This window comes from Ascaphus truei, chromosome 5, assembly GCF_040206685.1.
Source record: "Ascaphus truei isolate aAscTru1 chromosome 5, aAscTru1.hap1, whole genome shotgun sequence".
Classification (NCBI taxonomy): Eukaryota; Metazoa; Chordata; class Amphibia; order Anura; family Ascaphidae; genus Ascaphus; species Ascaphus truei.
In genome coordinates, this window is record NC_134487.1 from 130,163,113 (window position 1) to 130,183,008 (window position 19,896).

Below are 19,896 nucleotides of genomic sequence, written 5' to 3' on the forward strand. Positions count from 1 at the left end.
CTCTTGCAGAAGAGCCAACCTTGACGGCTATCTACTTTACCACCAGGTGTGTGGCTGAAAGCAGTAGCATGCTTGAAACGTGCAAATTCTCACTGGAGCATTGTACATTTAGAGGAACAGTGGGATACTTGCCTACCTCCGGTTGTCACGTTTGTGACCACAGCACAGACTTGAGGGTGGATCTCTGTGGCTACTTCCGGTATGATTGATTCAAATGTGTTTGCTGGAAATGATGGTATCTCATCAGGTTGTGTCAGAGACTCTGTTTCTGTTGGCAATGACGTGCTCTGTGAGTGAGCTGTGGACACTAACCCAGTAGCGTAGGCTGCAGGGTTCCGGTCTGTAGGTACATGGTGCTTTGATGTTTGCTTCCAACTCGGCCTTCTTAAACGCAGAGGCAGCAGCGATGGCGGCATCCCTCTGCTCCTCCTCTTCAATGCGGGCTCTCTCTAACTTCATGGCCACCTCTTTTCGGCGGTATGCGGCCCTTGCACGTGCGGCCTCTGCGGTAGCTCGTGCCCTGGTAGAGCTTGCGCTAGATACGTTAGATCGCACTGAGCTTGTTGACCTTGTTGAATGCCTGGATGCGCTGGAACGATGTGATGCTGTGTCCCCTTTCTCTCTGGCCTTCAGCTGCCGTGATAGCGGTCTGCACGACGTCGTCACGTTCCAGATCTGCTGCTTTTTGTCAGTCCTGCTCTCCCAGGCTTTCTTAAGTATTTGTCCTTGCTAGGTAGTTGAGATATGCCCGCGACAGCATTTGGTAACGTCTGTGGCATGACCACAGTTGCGCTATACCCTGCTTAATCTGTTTTTTCTTGATCGCTAGTATTTGTAGCATTACACATTTCAAGTTCAGGTTTTTTTCCCCAGGCCTTCTCTAATTGCTTGCGGTGCGCGTCAAATACTGTTTCATATTTTTCGTGGGCCTTCTGTGTAAGTGTGACTGTCCGCTTAGGCCTCACACAATCTGTTGCAGTTGTGTAGCCATCTCAGTCTGAGTTGTCACTCTCATGCGTGGTGTCTGGTGAGGGTCTGAGTTCTGCCATGCTGCAGGTGTATGCAGGCTTTTGCCAATGTGAGTGGCGTGCGGTCCGTTACCTGCGTCAGCGATGGACGACTGCCTTAAATAGACAGTGCCGGTAAGTGTCCTGCAGCGGTCAGCATAGCGATAGCTGTACTTGCAGGTTTCCGTGGCGTGGCCATTCGTAGCACTAGCTGTGGGGACGTAGCGCAGGTGTAGGTCTGATGACTATACCTCACTGTGTATCTGGATAGCGCTGCAGGCTCTGTGAAGCTGTATCTCAGCCTGTCTCTTTGTAGCGCTGTAATTTACTGTTCTGACTCAAGCTCACTGTGGCAAGTGAATAGAGGCAGGCAGCATAACTCCATCCCATATACCAAGCAAGGGAATCTTCTTATTTGCGGAAGTGTTTATCGGGTCAACAAGACAAATAAAAAGGGGAAAACACTGGGGCAATGGAGGGGAAAAGGCGCTAGGATGGCAGTGGGATAATGCAAGGTAAATAGGGTGGTATAGTATCGGGGATAGCTATGGTTTCAGGGATAGGTAAATTACAATAGCTTTTACAAGAGGAGTAGGTGAGGTGACAGCTCCAAAATGGCTGTTGAATCTAAAAGAAAGCATGCTGGCCTGGACGAGCAGGAAAGATGTCTAGGACTATGCCAACTAGCAGGGGGAGGAAGGGACAGCTCATCTTACTGGGAAAGAAGGGGGCGTTGCCAAGGCAACTGGCTGAGAAGCCAACAAGGGAGGAACAATTTTGCAATCTTGGGCTGCGCTTAGAGTGCCGGCTACAGCTATGGATGATGTCACCCGTCTCCGTAGCCCTTGCGAAAGTTGTAATTTGTGTTTGGGAGACAGTCTCTTGCTACAAGAGGAGTGACGTCAGGCAAGGGGGAAGGCAGAGGGGCGGAGACAAAAGCAAGGGGGAAGGCTGAAACGGAGAGGAGTTGTAATTTCTGTTTGTATGCTGAATTTACTTTAAATTATGGGATAATTTACTATTTTAAAATTGTTCATATAGTGTATCAGGGCCGCCAACAGAAATAATAGCGCACCTACCACGTGCATTTTTTTTAATTTATTTTTTATTTTTAGCACGCAGCTTTTACTTAACCCCCAATACATATAAAAATACACCCCCAACCCCCAATACATATAAAAATACACCCCCAACCCCCAATACATATAAAAATACACCCCCAACCCCCAATACATATAAAAATACGCCCCCAACCCCCAATACATATAAAAATACGCCCCCAACCCCCAATACATATAAAAATACACCCCCAACCCCCAATACATATAAAAATACACCCCAACCCCCAATACATATAAAAATACACCCCCAACCCCCAATACATATAAAAATACACCCCCAACCCCCAATACATATAAAAATACACCCCCCAACCCCCAATACATATAAAAATACACCCCCAACCCCCAATACATATAAAAATACACCCCAACCCCCGATACATATAAAAATACACCCCTAACCCCCAATACATATAAAAATACACCCCCAATCCCCAATACATATAAAAATACACCCCCAATCCCCCAATACATATAAAAATACACCCCAACCCCCGATACATATAAAAATACATCCCCAATACATATAAAAATACACCCCAATCCCCCAATACATATAAAAATACACCCCAACCCCCGATACATATAAAAATACATCCCCAATACATATAAAAATACACCCCCAATCCCCAATACATATAAAAATACACCCCCAATCCCCCAATACATATAAAAATTCACCCCTAACCCCCAATACATATAAAAATACACCCCCAATCCCCAATACATATAAAAATACACCCCCAATCCCCCAATACATATAAAAATACACCCCAACCCCCGATACATATAAAAATACATCCCCAATACATATAAAAATACACCCCCAATCCCCAATACATATAAAAATACACCCCCAATCCTCCAATACATATAAAAATACACCCTAACCCCCAATACATATAAAAATACACCCCCAATCCCCAATACATATAAAAATACACCCCCAATCCCCCAATACATATAAAAATACACCCCAACCCCCGATACATATAAAAATACATCCCCAATACATATAAAAATACACCCCCAATCCCCCAATACATATAAAAATACACCCCCAACCCCCCAATACATATAAAAATACATCCCCAATACATAAAAAAATACACCCGCAACCCCCCAATACCACCCCAACCCCCCAATACATATAAAAAATATACCCCCAATACATATAAAAATACACCCCCAATACAGATGTAGCCGTGACCCCTGATTCACCCCAAGGAATGGGAGGTCTTACCCCCGCACTGTTAGTTTTGCCCGGGTCTATTCTGTCGAGGAGTCCGAGAGGGAGCGCCCCGGACACAAGCGAGGGAAAGAGCGTTGTCAACACAGAGACCCTTTTCGAAGATCGTGGCAGTTCCGAGCCCCGGAGTGCTCGGCAGGTATTTCATCAAGTGCACCAACTGTAACTTTCATTCACCCGAGACATAGTGGCTGCGCAGTCACCCCATACACATAAGGCCTGTTGTGAGCGGGAGAACTGAGTAGCATATTTGGACACGAGTGGGCTCACCCGGTGGCGGGATTGGGGGATTGTTGTTGGCGTCCGCCGAGGCGCAAGTTATTGTTGGCGTCCGCCGAGGCGCAAGTGATGGTGACGTCTGCCGTGGCGTGTTATATAATGTGTACCTGCATACCGGAATGTCTCGGCATGTAATGTATCGTGAGTTTGACCTATCAGTAAAAGAGATTGGTTTTAGAACTTGGCTGTGTAAGAGTAATTCTTGTATATCCGTCCTGCGAAGACTAACTCCCCCTTTGGCAGGATCTGTTGCAGGTGGAGGCGCTGCACCTGATATATATATTTCACGCACCCCAGGCTCTCCGTGGCAGAGACTTAGGCCCTGTGAGCCAGCAGGTAACACAGCACATAGTAACAGCTTGCTAGTGATAGGAAGCAGGGTTACACATATAAAAATACACCCCAAGCCCCCCAATACATCTAAAAAATAAATACTCCAACCCTCCCAATACATATATAAAATACATCCCCTATACATATAAAAATCGGGCTTACCTTGAGGATGATCTCGGGTCAGGCCTGTGGCTGCATTGGGGGGGGGGGGTCTGTGACTGCGGGGACTGGCGGTGCTGCGGGTGGCGGTGGCTGTGGGGCCTGGCGGTGCTGCGAGTGGGGGGTGTTTCTGGTGGTTGGGGGGCGGTGGGTGGGTGGGCTGGCGGGACTGCGAGGGAGCCCGGCGGCAGGTCACAGCAGTTGCTGCCGGCCCTGCCCCGCTGCAGGCACCCGTCTGTCCCACGCTGGCTGCTCACGTGCACACCGGGCCTCCCTCTCACGCGGAGGCTTAGCCCAGCTGACTTCCGGCGCTGCCGTCGGAGAGACCCGGCACCGGGTGCAGCGTGTTTTTTTTTATTTTATTTTTTATATATATTATTTTATTATTATTTTTTTTTTTTTAATAAACTGGCCCAGGACACCAACACCGGCAGTCCCCCCCTGTTGGTCCTACACATCACACAGTCACAATCGCACTCTCACACAATCGCGCTCTCACACGCTCGCACAATAACTCACACGCTCGCACAATAACTCACACGCTCGCACAATAACTCACACGCTCGCACAATAACTCACACGCTCGCACAATATCTCACACTCTCGCACAATAACTCACACTCTCGCACAATAACTCACACTCTTGCACAATAACTCACACTCTCGCACAATAACTCACACTCTCACACAATAACTCACACTCTCGCACAATAACTCACACTCGCTCGCACAATAACTCACTCTCACTCGCACAATAACTCACTCTCACTCGCACAATAACACACTCTCACTCGCACAATAGCACACTCTCACTCGCACAATAGCATACTCTCACTCGCACAATAGCACACTCTCACTCGCACACAATCGCACACTCTCACTCGCACACAATCGCACACTCTCACCCGCACACAATCGCACACTCTCACCCGCACACAATCGCGCACTCTCACCCGCACACAATCGCGCACTCTCACCCGCACACAATCGCGCACTCTCACCCGCACACAATCGCGCACTCTCACCCGCACACAATCGCGCACTCTCACCCGCACACAATCGCGCACTCTCGCCCGCACACGCTCTCGCCCGCACACGCTCTCGCCCGCACACGCTCTCGCCCGCACACGCTCTCGCCCGCACACGCTCTCGCCCGCACACGCTCTCGCCCGCACACGCTCTCGCCCGCACACGCTCTCGCCCGCACACGCTCTCGCGCGCACACGCTCTCGCGCGCACACGCTCTCGCGCGCACACGCTCTCACGCTCACACGCTCTCACGCTCACACGCACACACGCTCACACGCACACACGCTCACACACACATCACCCTCTTCCTGCATCAGTAGCTATCTGATTGGTTTCTAGCCTGTCACATGGTGAGACCGTCGCTGTAAAAATCAAATTCTGACTACAGAGATTCAGGTCGCGCCTACTATATGCGCATGCTGCAGATTCAATGCATTTGTTGTGACGTTGCGTCGGCGGCACTGTAAGCGCAGCCTTACACTGAGTGATGACTGCCTCAGAACTGGGAGAATATACAGAGGTTCCAGGACATGACCCCTTTCCAAAGTGATAGAAATATTTGTACAAAATGGTTATAAGCCCTGGAAAGCATTTTTTGTTGGGCTTATAAGTCCATCGGAAATCTGTGACCTAAAGTTCAACGTACAAGTTCCCTGATATATAATAGAACCCTAATCATCTTGCAGCTCTCTTACCTGTTCTGCTTAAAGATCTCAACATATTGCAGCCCTTTGCGGGCCACTCATGGATGTCAACCAATGAATTGGCCTAATAATGAGCTATGTATTTTAGAATGTTCCACTTTCAGTGGGCAGAGTACTACTCTATAGGTGTGTGGATGTACACATGCATTAAAATGTACTTACACGTGGAAAAAGAAGAGTTCTTCATATAATGCACCGTGGTTTTGGGGATGATGTGATCATCTTAAATGTATATTATTAGTGAATGCACAGCTCTATGGAGATGATACAGGTACAGTACTATACATCTGTGCTTTCTAGGCCTCTATCTTCTCAATCCAAATGTTTCTGCTGTGATGTTGCTGACCGATTGCCCTTGCTGCATAGAGAAGTGTACTTGCTCTGTGTAAGTAATGGTTACATTGCAGAGCTGTTAGAATGGTTGTCGGCTTAGGCAGAAGTGCCATTAGGATACGAGGAAGACGTTTCTTATGATCCCAATCATTTGATGCCTGGCCTGTTCATTTCTTGAAGTCCTTCCTCTTCTTTATCACTCTGTCATGCTTTCTAGGTCACGTTTGCTAGATTTCCACCAATTTCTGAATAGCAGTGCTTAACTGTGTGCAGTGACGGAAAATGCATTATTGGCAAAATAAACAGGGTCCTACAATTATAATGCCTACATTCCTGTTGGGGTTCAACAAAGGTGACATCACCATTGATTGAGGATCCTACAGATTGCATTTTCCATCACTGCAACTGGCAGCTTCCCTTCTGCTTCCTGCTTTTGTTCAGGCTTACTCTATTGTTTTCTGTAAGTGGCATCCTGTATGCACCAGCTAAAGACATGCTCTTTACACCGTACACATCCTTGTGGGAGCTCTGCTTACAGTGCTAATGCAGGTCCTCTGTTTATGCACAGAGCAAAATCTCTTTCAATTGCAAGCTCATCGGAGCTACTCGTCCTAGTGTATCAGTACTGTGTCTATGACGGCTTGTTATTGGCTTTATTGCAGTGTTAGGTCCACGCTCTCATATGACATGCTGAACCATATAAAGAGACACTTGTATACCTTCAGGGCAGCCTGTTGTTTAATTTTCATTTTTTCTTTCTTTGGACAAAACTGCATTCCTTTCCAAACTGCATTCATATTTCATTTTATGGTGCAGCCTTGACACAGAACATAACACATTTTTGTTTTTCTTTTGAGAGAGAAAAATGAAAGTATTGATCTATATATTTTTTTTAGTGGGTTCCATGGCAACCCCTTTGCCTGTCTTTCTAATCTGACAGTGGGGGCCGGGATTTGCAAGGCTCAATTTCTCGAATGTGCAATCTCATAAAGATACCTAAACCATTGGTACCAGCCTTTTCACATACGGAGCAAAGCAGATTATTACCTTCAAGTATTAGAAATAGATGAGCACCGTTTGGCTCACCTGGTCTGCCCTTTCATCAGACTTTACCAAATCTATGTTTTAGTTCTTCCCACCAACAATAGTTTCCCCTTTGTGTTTAAAAAAAGCCATCTTAAATTCTTTGACTATTTCCCCCCCCCCATAACGGGAGCTGGAAGGTGGGTCCATGCCTCTACTACTCTTGCACTAGAAAGCACTTGCTCATTTCTTTTGAACACCAGCTTGAAAGTGTGACTTTTTTTTAATCTTTATTTCTTCTTCTCCAAGAGATACTTCCTTTTTATATGATGATATTTTACATGGGAACGTACACTGAGATCTTATTTGACAGGAGTGGACAAAAACATGAATTACTTAGGAGCCAGACAGAATTATTAGGAGCCAGCGGTGGATTAGGAGCCAGGGCCCCAAGGCACTTGGCTGTTGCGGACGCCTCCTTGATGCTGCCCCCCCCCCCTCCTTTTGAACTGTTGTGTCAAATGCCGCCGCGGACGTCACCAATGTGACATTGCACGGTATCGCGTTCCCATGGTAATGTTATGTCATTGCATCATTTGACGCTGCGACATCGCATTGCCATGGCAACGAGACACCTTGTGATATGAGAGCAGAGGTGGGCAGAGTCCTGGATAGCTCCACCTCGCTTCTGCCCTTCTGCCCCCTGCTTTCCCACCCTCTAACCTGAACCACACTAATCAGCGCGGCGGTGACTGGGTTGTCAGTCACTGCCGCGGCTGGTCAGTGCGGCCGCAAAGCAGCATTGGGCATGGAAGGATACTACACAATGAATGCAGACCGTTTCATCAAATAAAAGGATAGCATAAAAAGACCCTAACATACGTCATCATCATGAAAAAAGCGCAAAGCCCATAGAGTAGTAAAGTCTGTTTATGGAATAGTAAAAAAACGGTTATAAACACTCACTGAAGAGTAGGTAAATACAGGCACTTCGGTACTTAGAATGACCGCGGGAACAGGAGTACTTCACTCGTCTGCTGGTTGGGGTGTTAAATGTCTCGTCCCTTCTCCTCTCGATCGGCAGCGTGTTTCCACTTCCGCGTCAGATGACTCGTGACGTCAGCGCGTGTCGTCGATCGGGGGTTGGACTACGGGTAGCCACTAGCTCCCCCTCACCCATATGAGGTTTCACGTTTCTGATTTGGCATAAAACACTTTTGGCTAATATCTAAATCAATCTTCTAAATACATTCCTTTTTATCCTAAAACTTCTTTAATTGAAAACATAAGCCCACCTTTCTGGGCATATCCTTAACCACCTCTCCTCAGTCTGTTTGATGTCTTCACTGTTTCTACCTTATCTTATTTCCCACTTCCTCTCAACATCCATTGTAACCAGATATCCCTCTTGCAAACATTGTATGTAATATTTTTGTTTCTGTACTTCTGCCATACCGGATGAAGGACCCTGAGAGGTTGAAAAGTAGTGTTGGACCGGGTCCTACTTTAAAAAAAAAAAAAAAGGGTACCTGGCCGGGTACCCAGTTGGCACTTACCTGGGGGTGAAGGAAGACGGCGGCGACATCTAGGCAGGTCAGCAGAGGTCCTGTGGCGGTGGCAGCATCAGCAGTGTGTGTTCAGCCCGCGCGGGAGCTGCAGGACTCCATAGCAGTGTGAGCTGGGGAACCATGTGACCGGAGCAGGAGCAGAAGCGTTCCTACTGGACAGCCGGCTGAACACACACTGCTGATGCTGCCACTGCCACAGAACCTCTGCTGACCTGCCTAGATGTCGCCGCCTTCCGTCGCTGACAGCAGGTAAGTGATGTATTTTTCAACTACCCTGACATTACGCGACGCCAGGTATTACCCGGCGCCGGGCCCACTTCTCAGTTGCCGGGTCCGGGTAATGTCCGGGTAGCTGAGAACCTGCTGGGTACCGGGTAATTCCGGGTACCCGGTACATCACTATTGAAAAGCTTGTAATATTTCAACTACTTGCTGGTCCAATAAAAGATATCATACCACCTACTCCCTCTCCCTCCTTTGTTGCTACAATCTCCGTGGTGGCATTTTTATAGCTAAAGGAAAATTTAACTTTTAAAAAGCTGCTGAATGTAGAAAATCCAATATCTTTATTCCCGTAATACGTAGAAGAACATAATTCATATCCATATGTTTGAGCGAATTGGCCGAATATAACAAGATTGTTTGACCGCCTTATGCCCGAGATAGAGCGAGACATGGGTATCTATCCTTTGCAACCTCATAAACATGAAGAGATTTGTATAATCGTAAAGGTTGCAAAGATCTATTTGTTGTTCTTGAGAATCGCTGTTAGATCCCTGATAGTCTTATATTGAGTAAATCTACACAATTCTGGAATGGCTTGGCCACACCCCCTGGTATGTCCAGAGCACAAAGGCATCCCTTTCAAGTAATACTAAAAGGGTTATTCTTATTTCTACTATCAGAGAAGAATTGCGACACCATATTTCTTTCCCCCCTCTTGCAAAACCTGACGTTGACCCCAAGTAACCTAATTTTCTGGACAACCACATAAAACTAGGCATGGTTTGACCTGCCATAAAAATAAATCAAATGCTTGCTACTTTCTGGCCTTTTCATTACAGGGGGCAAATTCACTGCTGTGGTTTCCCTAGAAAAGACACTGGTTTCATCGGAGTCTGTGTTTTGCTGAAAGGGTTTGCGCACCTCTGGCAAAGCAAAGACCGGATTCATATTTGCTTCAGTTTCTCAAATCACTGGGGGCAGGATGCAGGTTTTTGTGTTAACCGGAGATTTCTTAATATTACCTTTTCAACCTGAGCACAGTCAGCACATTCCTGGTACAGTGTTGAGTAAACGGCATAGAACTCGGTAGCTTTAACCCCTTGCTTGCCGCCTGTTCCTCACTGTAGTGAGGTTAAAGGTACAATTCCTCTTTTGTACAGTACATACGTTGACATTGTAACAAAGTGGATACACCTGAGCCATATAACAGATATTTTTACTTTAAGGGACTGATTCTTGGCTTAACAAATGTAGTCCCAGGAGACCAACAATACTACTGTATGTTTGAGGTTCGAAAACGCAGAGCCTTAAGAAAATCACAATATTTACAGTTTTCAAGCAATATTTCTGGAGAGCAGAAAACAACCGTTTAGGCCTCGGGCATGGTGCCTTGGGCCGCGCTGATCCGCGCTCCTGCTCTGCATTGCCTGCTCAAACTGGAGCTTTTTTGTGTCCTGAGAGGCGAGGCAGTGAGCGCGCTTTGGAGGCGGAACGGAGGCGTGGCAGGGGACGGGGCTTGTCCCTCGCTCCCATTGGATGTGAGCGGTCACATGACCGCTCCTCCGCTCCCCTGAGCGGCAAATTAAAAATTTGTTTGTCTCCTCAAAATATCTGAGCCTCCGCATGCGTGCGGAAGCGGCTGCTAAAGCCGCGCTGATGACAGATGCAGGGGGTAAGTGCATCTGCTCAGCACGGCTCAGCAAGGCTCACCCTACTATGTCCCAGGCCTTAGCTGCCTAGCCCAAATGTGAGATTTACAATGGAACAGGCTGGCATAATGTCCACAATAAGGACTGTTCTATGCACATAGCACCTAGATAGGCTGCTGCACACTTAACCAGTTGTATACAACAACCTGATGGGAGTCTAGTGCATCTTACTGGACATGTCACTACTTGAAACAGCAGCCATGTATTTCATTATGCTGTACATGGCTAATTACTTTGTTTGCCATCGTGACCAATGGTCTTGTTTTTTTTTTTTTTTTTAAATAGCCATCAGATACCTTCCATTTTTAAAGCAGTGATGTACAGTATAGTACAGTACAGCGAAATATTACTGTACTAAACTTTTTTACATACCTGAATGTAAACTCTCAAAGCACCCACTCCTTTCCTGACAGTCTCTTTCCCTAATAACCGACTTCCCCATAGGGGCACCCTCACTTGTTGGACACTAGTAGTGTATGTCTGGCCTCTTCAGCTAGTTTTACAAAGGGGCTGAATGAGAGAACATTTAGGAAGGCCAGAAGAGCATTGCAATGTACACTTTATATATACGGACTACAAAAAAATATACAGTAATAAAATAATCAGTGTGAACATTTTGCACAAATTAACAATCACATCATAGAGGTCAGCGGGCAACTTACAAACCTTTTGGAGGCTTAGTTTGGCCCATGGGCTGCAAGTTGAAGAGTCCTGGTGTAGGCTAAAGGACACAATATAAACTCATGATAGTCTTGGCAAGCTGTGTCACTGGGGCTAATAAACGGTGCACAGTCCTCTCATGAACATGACACATGGATGGCTTTATAGCAGATCTTAATTGTCTCACACTTTAGATCTGTTTATAAGGGGTGTTTGAGTGCATTGTGGGCATCAGCCGATAAAGATTACAGCCCAGGCTGTGTATATCAGGGCATGTCTGTACAATGCAGTGTATTTATTTGATATTTTTTATAGTATGCCCATTGTTTTTGGAATGTGGTTAAAAACGGAAAGGTGTGGAGGTGTTTGGCAGAGCTGTGATATACACATGGCCTTTTGATGTGCTCTGTACAAACAAAACTGATTATTTTCTTATTTTTCCTTGATAACAAATCACTAGCTGTGCTGCCAGTGAGAACAGAGCAGTGTTAGGATGTCACAGCTAGGGATCCACATTCATAAAGCGCAGCTTGGGCTTTTTCTAAATATCGGTTAATACCAATACTGCAGGTGTAACACATATATCCCCACCCTCTGTGAGATATGTGACTACGGTGTGTGTGTGGTGCAATACCTGTGGCTCACAGGAGGTCTGAGCCTCCTCTGCAGGGAGCCTGGGGTGTATTCTGGAACGATGTTCATCAGCGCATCCACCTGTAACGGATCCTACGATGTGGATTTGCCCGTTGCAGGACCCATATGTATGTACACATATATATTCACACAATAACCACACTGGGTAACATAAAATAACAGTTTACTATGGCGATATATATTGGCTACTGGTTACAGCTACCCGCCAGCCTCACACGCTCTCCAGTGCTGTGCAACGTTGCAGCTGAGTCCCTGGCATAAACGGCTAATGGGACACTGTCCCTACCTAAGGGCCTGTCCCTATAGCAGCCACAATCTTCCCTACATACAACTTCTCCTTAACCTGCCCCAGCACCAACTGACTAGCGTTGGGTTAGCGCGCAAAATGTATCCAAGGGTGAGCAGGGGTATCCAAGAGCCCTATTGGCTGCCGTGGGTCAGGTGATGCCTTGCCCCTATGCATCCTGGGGGCTGTAGTCCCTCGCAAGCTTCTCTGCCTAAAGGCTGCGCTATCTCCTGCGCATGCGCGATTTGGCAATGACCGCTGAACTCCTTTTGCACATGCGCGATGGCCCACAAGATGACGACGCCTTGCAAAGGAAGCTGCCAGGAGCCTCCGGCGATGCGCTCGCCTGCGCAACCACCGCACACCTCTTGCCACACTCCCCGCGGAGGTAAGGGGACACTCACTGGGAGCCCAGGGGGACCGGGGCTACACAGGTATTAAGGGAAAGGGAGCAGTCCTTCCTGGGGGGGGGGGGGGTTAACACTACCATCACTCATCATGCAGCTGGATTCTTGTACAATGTACATAATGCAATGTGTATTGTGAGCTGTGGTTTGAACCAAGATGCTCACCAACTTCTCATATGTTTTAATCAGACATTAGCCGGCGTCAGAGGCTGTGGTCATGAATGCACCTGTACAGATGTATTGACTTTGTCAAGGATATTGTAGATACAAGGCATATAATACATGGACATGCACAGCAGTCCGTGTCAGTGGTGTGGAGGTCCAAGTGCAATGACCTCAGGACTGCAGAACACGAGGTCTGTGCCAATATTTGAATTTCAGATTGCAGAAACAAGATAGCTGGTATATGGTGGTTCATTAGTTATCATTTATTTTTATACATTGTTCATGGAGAAACATTTTTGTCCAGAGAATAATTAAGATGGGGGGAGTACATTTCTCAGAAGCCTGCATCTGCTTGAGGTGTTTGGATGTTGGAATATGCTGTGTGTGTATAGATTCTACGTAAATATCCCCAGTTAAGATTGTTTTTAATCTTCCCTCTAAAGCTTCTCACACTACCAATATTCTATTTACGTGTAGGTATAATAATGTACATGCACAGCAGATTGCAGTGATTTACATGTGTAATACAGAGATCTAAGGGTTAAGCATAGAGAAAAGGGATTGTTGGTCAGTGTTTCTGGGGCGACGCTGGTCTCCGTGTCAGGGCAGAGCACTATGATCCTGTGGTAGCAGTCATCTGAAGCTGAGCTTGTCCTATGCCCCCAGAAGTGGCTGTTACGTGAAGGCTCCAGCCTCCCTCAGGCTACACCCACCTCCTGCAGGAGATCTGAGGGGTCTCCGTGGTTACAGACGGGAGGGCCATGGTTTCCATGGCAACTGGCTGGATCACCGTGGGAATGTCCCCCCTCCCAGCTTCTGGCTGTCCCTGGTGTGAAACAGCCTTTATGGGCTTAACAGCTCTTCCAACCTCTCTAACTCTTTTCACTCCTGCTGGAGGGGGGCGGGAGCCTTTACTGCACTGCAGCTCCCTTCATGCCCATCCTCATGCCTTACACCCTCCAACTGTACCTACTTAGCAGGTACACGATGCTGTTTTTGGTAAAGCCAGTTGTACTGTTTGTATAAGTGTGGGGTAAGCTACATATAGGGTTGCCAGGTGTTCAGTATTGAACTGGACTGTCCTGTATTTGGATACTCTGTCCAGTAAAAAATGAGGTACTGTAATACTGGACATGTATGTGTCCGGTATTTTCCTCCCTGGACAAAGTGACCTGATGCACCTTTCACCATCGAGTCCAGTATTTTTGGAGAAGCCACTTGGCAACCCTAGTTACATAGATAAGGGGAATTCCCTAGGAATAGCTTGGAATCGCCTCCATCCAGCACGAGTAGAGGAACTACAGTCGTACCTATTTGCTTGGGAAAAATGAGTCCTTCCCACACAATCCCTATAACGGCTACATGTTCGATAACTTGCAAGGTCATACATAGAGTGTAATGTTTTAAATGCAGGGGTGAGGTGGGTGTACCCCTTTGTCCACCAGACCATCTGGTGCTCAACTGGTTGAAGGCACAGCATTTGGAAACTCCACTGAAAAATGGGCCCTCGATTTTAAATATACTGCTTATTTTTGTCTCCATTTTGCATGTGCTCACGTCCGACATCTTGCAGCTGCACCTTGCAACAAATGCAGGAAATACAATAATACGAATGCTTTCACTGCTGTTTGTAATGTTTTTTTAATGTACATAATAAATGAAGATATGTGCTTTTGCAGTTAGGCTTTCTTTCGACTTTGGTCTAAAGTAGACACGAGCAGTAAACCTGTGACAGATTGTACAATGCAGACTGTTTTTGTTCTATATCTAGTCCTACAGATGAGTAAACCGCACACTAATGATTATACATGTGATCGGCGTTGATTTACAAAGCCGTTAGAAAATAACCTGGGCTGTTATTTCACAATAAAAATAAAAAATAAAAAATACAACATGAACTAATTCAGTATTTCTTTAAAACAGGAAAAACTATAGGAGAATGTCACTATAAAATGGAGGGGGGGGGGGAGCACATACAATACACTCCCCATTACAAGATAAGGGATCAATGTGTGATTCACACTTTCCATGCCAGAAACCAGGATTTAAATAGAGACTTTAACCCTTTCACTACCACAGTACCAGCTTCTTGTGGTCCAGTACAATTTGTCTCGTGGTAGCTTTTTTATTTTATTTTTTAAGATCTGGTGTACGTATGATTTTTGTTGTGACTGTAAATGGTATGATGTGAAATGCCGCTCCGTACTGCGAGTGCTGGGTGCATGGGGTGTTGTTATTATGTCTCTGTAAGATGTCCTTTGTTGTTTCCCCACAGTTGCTGGGAGCTTCTTTCCTGGCTATTGGTTTGTGGGCATGGGCAGAGAAGGTAAGTAGTGGTACCGTTTCGAAGGATAAAGGGACAGCTTCTTGGGTCTTAGAAATGTTACCCCATCCTATAAACATGCACAAGTGCAATAATAAGACACTAATCGGGCTGCAAGCCCACTGTATAATCGCTATTAATTTGTAGCTTCTCTGATAGTTCCAATGTTTAGAAATTGATTTCAGTTGCCCTGTGCTAACGGCAGACTTTGTCATACTGTATTTCCAAGCAGATTTCAGTATAGGCTGATGCTGATTCTGTGTCATTGCCTTGATACACAAGGAATCATGTTGAACGTGTCCCCATCATGTTCTTCTGACAGAGGGCCTCAAAGTTTACTTCCTAAAGTAATTCATAATTATCGTGTATTAGTCTGTCAATGTAAAAAGGGTAATATGTCCTTATCCATAAACTAAAGTTTTGCACGAATTTGTACAGTAAATAAAAATACCATGTGTGGGTGCGTTTGCATGTCCCAGACAGGTTAGCAACCCTGCCTTTTCCGATTTTATCTCTTCGCAAACAGTGCTTCCACTGCAGCCAGGGATTGTGTGTAATGACATGCAAATTAGCACAGTGAGTCACTCCTTTACTTCTTAATCCATTTTAACATGGACCCCTATAAGATTATGCCTGCCGTATTACACAGCTTTCCAGCACAGCGTGGGTTAAGAAGTGCATAGCCAGCAACCCTACTCAGTTAAGCTGTTTCCACCTTTTGGGTCTCATCAGTGCGAGGTTGGTTGCACTCATTTGTATAATATCTGCAACTTACACTCCGGTTTTAAATAAGCGGAACCTCGCCCAATTCACTGCAACTCCATTGAGTATCACTGCAGTGTCCGTGTGTCGTTAAAAGAATGAAGCCACAAGTGAGCTAATGGCAGTGAACATATTTAAGCATTTTTGTATTTTGACATTTTGCTATTTTTATTTTCAATGTCCCTTTTATACGTGGGATTAGCTCAAGATATGAGAATAGTGGGTGCTCCAATTGCTCCGGATTATGATGTCAATCCTTTTCAATGAATGAATCATAAAGGTACGCGCTGACACGGGCGTGCCCGCGATGACATCACGCACCCGGTTTTGACGCAAAAATTGGTTTGAATTAATTTTTCCCGTCAGCTATTTAAGGAGGGCCCCTGATACACACACCATACCCCTTGATAAAGCAGTGTGACGTGCGAAACGCTTTTCACCTCCGTGTGATGTTTTTAGACGATACATTTTCATATTTGTCTACCCCCTGGCTCCCTGCGCAGTGCGCTGCTTGTGCATTTTTTGTTGCTATACGTGTGATTTAACCTGAGAGACGGGAGAGGTTTGATTTCCTCCAGCTACTTCCTTTTGTCTGTCGCTGTGTGTAGAACAAGAGCTTGAACAGGCAAAGCCGCCTGCTCGCTTCCCCTCTGATCTTCATATCCTTGAACTTGGTCCTCTACAGCAGGGGCGCTAAACTCCAGGCCTCAAGACCCCTCCCAACAGGTCAGGTTTTAAGGCTTCAGCACACGTGGCTCAGTCTTAAGGATCGGAGTTGAGCACCACTGCTCTACAGGTAGAAGAAACTCCCAATTCAGTGTCTCCCTCCGAAGTTTCAAAAGAAGCACGAACGGATAAATACTGCGTTTGCTTTGGGCATGATTTACATTTATTTGAGATTAAAAAAAATTACAATCGTGATGTTTTACATTTAAAAATGTTTTTTTTTGTGAGCTGTGTATGTCATAAGATAATTGATCTTTCATGTAGCTGCTCAAATTAGCCACGTGCTGTGTATATTGTGTGTTCCATGGGATTTAGTGCTGCGCTTTCTGACAGTATGAAACTTAAACTGTGAAAGATGCATTAAAGATGTAAGACAAGCCTGAGTGATTTCACTTTATTGCAGACCCATTATGTGTTGGTTATAGGGATGGAGGATTTAAAGACTCTGTGTGCAGTGAAATTAAGTCAGATTACAATGACACTACATTGTTGGAAATTGCGGGGGAGAGATACACATGTGCACACTCTTTACTCGCCAGAATAGGCATCTTTTTATAGCAGCCGAACAGGTGAATTCCTGCACCGTTTAATGCCAGAGCGCCTGCCTGCACCCCTTTCCAACATTTCTATAACACTAGGAAGACTACATGGAAATATCCACTTATGTTTCCTGTCCTCCTCCCGTTTGCTCTGCAGAGCTGGTTCGATAGGGGTGGTCCCCCTGTCAGATGACCAATCGGGAGAAGGAGGAGGACAGGGGCTGGGACCTTGTCTGTGGGAGTTCCTGTTCAACGCACAATGACCTCATACAAAAGGGAGTAGCTGGAGGTAATCCAACCCCTCCCACGTTTGTTTACAACTTTGCAAAACTAACATAGTTGTTTGTTTTGTTTTTTTGTTTGAAGCATTTTCCATACGGAAAACACAATCACCCAGATTTAACAACCTAACCTTGTAACCTCCTATTGGTTCGTTTCAGTTTTTGATTCACATTCTGCCTTGTAGAAGCAGGAGAGATGTTCTCTTGCTCTGGTTCTTTCATGACTTCCGTTTGTTTTCCCCACAGGGTGTCCTCTCCAACCTCTCGTCCATCACAGACCTGGGTGGGTTTGACCCCGTCTGGCTCTTTATCGTCACTGGTATTATCATGTTTGTGCTGGGGTTTGCCGGCTGCATCGGAGCCCTGCGGGAGAACACTACGCTCCTAAAATTCGTACGTACTTATTCATTGAGAAATATTCTGCCCGAAACGGAACATTGTTTTTGAAAATTCTGTTCAGAAACAAACACCGCAACAGGCAAAGTCACTGTGACTTCTAGGCAGGTCAGTGTCATTAAAAAGTAGTGGTCCTGTGCTTGATTTCTGTAGCACAGTCCTATTATGCAAGGGAGCAACGTTGATTTAAAAAGGTATATCTCTGTCTATATCTATATCCACACAAAATAAAAAATTACGGTAAAGGGAGGGTGCATACTGTCCAAAAAGATACAGAAAAAGGAAAAAAGGGACAGGCAATCCTATATGTAAAAAAGTGACATTTATTGTGTGTGTGTGTGTGGTGTGTGGTGTGGTGTGTGTGGTGTGTGTGGTGTGTGTGGTGTGTGTGGTGTGTGTGGTGTGTGTATCCCACTTTGACCACTGGTGCCAGGGTCTTTATGGGACTCGGGTAAAAATATCCAGGCAATTAATGCTGGATGATTGCAGGTGGTAAGTACTGCGTTGCGCTTCAATGCTTAAGAATCTCTGGTAATTGGATAAGTTATTAAGAACGTTTTGGAAGTATCTGGGTGTGTTCTTCTTGCAAAACAGTGCTAAAGTGCATATAGAAAGCTGCATCTGGTATGTCTCCTGGGATCACTCCTATCTTCAGGATATGGGCAAGTTTTACTCAACGGGAAATGGAGACAGCAAAGTGAATATTGGGGCTTGGTATTTTGCTGAAAAAAGATTAAAACGTAAAAAAAAAGCTGTGAATTGTGAGGGAGATAAATCTTCCAAAATATCAGGGATTAAAAATGTTCAGATACGGGAGGGAAAAAAAAGTGTTCGGTTAATGGAGCAGCAGAACTACCTACACCAAGTGGGAAAAGGTTCTGTGTTCAAGATTTGCACCCCTACGTGTGTGCACATTATACTACATTATAATTATACACATTATACTACATGTACAATAAACTCTATACTTGGGTGCAAGTTTAATCAAGGCCAGTAAGCCCAAGTGTCCCCTAAAACGTGGGCAGTTAAAGGGGGCTTGAAGTCCAGCGCTGATTAGTAGATCTAACCCTCAATGGTCGTTCTCATACATTTCATGGAGGTGCCATTGTGGTGTCCTTATTTCTGAAATCTTGGTTAGGCTCGTATAGAAAATAGAAAGAAAGAAGATCCGGCGCCACTGCAAGTGACAAGCATCCAGGCGACTTCCGGGTTGGTTGAAAAAACTTTATTGGAACATCACACACAAGGCTACACCACAATCTCCCCCTCAACGCGTTTCACGCTATGGAACAGCGCTTCGTCTTGGAAGCGCGTTGAGGGGGAGATCGTGGTGTAGTCTTGTGTGTGTGTGTGTGTGTGTGTGTGTGTGTGTGTGTGTGTGTGTGTGTGTGTGTGTGTGTGATGTTCCAATAAAGTTTTTTCAACCAACCCGGAAGTAGCCTGGATGCTTGTCACTCACAGTGGCGCCGGATCTTCTTTCTTTCCATTCAACTTCTCAGAAAGACTGCACGCTGGAAATCGGAGGGCAGAGGAGAGCAGGACCCAGATCGGAGAGCTTCTATAGGTAAGGGATTTCCCTCCCAGCTCTGATTTACCTAGAGGTCCTTTACTGCACCCTCCTTCTCCATTCTTCCCCAGTGACTACACTGACACCTACGGGTGCTGGGACTAAATACCGGAGCGCAGGACAGTTTTCTTCCTTCTCGTATAGAAAAAAGAATGGTCTAAAAGCAGAGGTCACAGCGTGATCGTAATAGTGTGATGCACGACTACTTTATAATTCACAACCCCAGAGTACCACTACTTCATATATTTAGATGCTTAAACTTCCACTTTTTATTTCAGCAAAATTTGCCTTATTTTCTGAAGCATAAATTTTGTGTTTAATCTTTCTAAAATAATGTTCCCTCAATGTTTAATTTGGCACAGTAGCATTAGAGAGAAAGAGGGTTGAAAAG

The 19,896-nt window shown here is 45.6% G+C and overlaps 1 protein-coding gene across 2 annotated transcripts in view; it reads left to right on the forward strand.

The window, feature by feature from the left end:
• Positions 1 to 19,896, forward strand: part of TSPAN17 (tetraspanin 17) — a 44,345-nt gene that overhangs the window by 4,867 nt on the left and 19,582 nt on the right. For both annotated transcript variants that reach the window (XM_075600788.1, XM_075600789.1), the window contains exons 2-3: positions 15,187 to 15,237; positions 17,789 to 17,935. In XM_075600788.1, the coding sequence (XP_075456903.1) occupies positions 15,187 to 15,237; positions 17,789 to 17,935 (198 nt within the window). The remainder of the gene's footprint in view (positions 1 to 15,186; positions 15,238 to 17,788; positions 17,936 to 19,896) is intronic.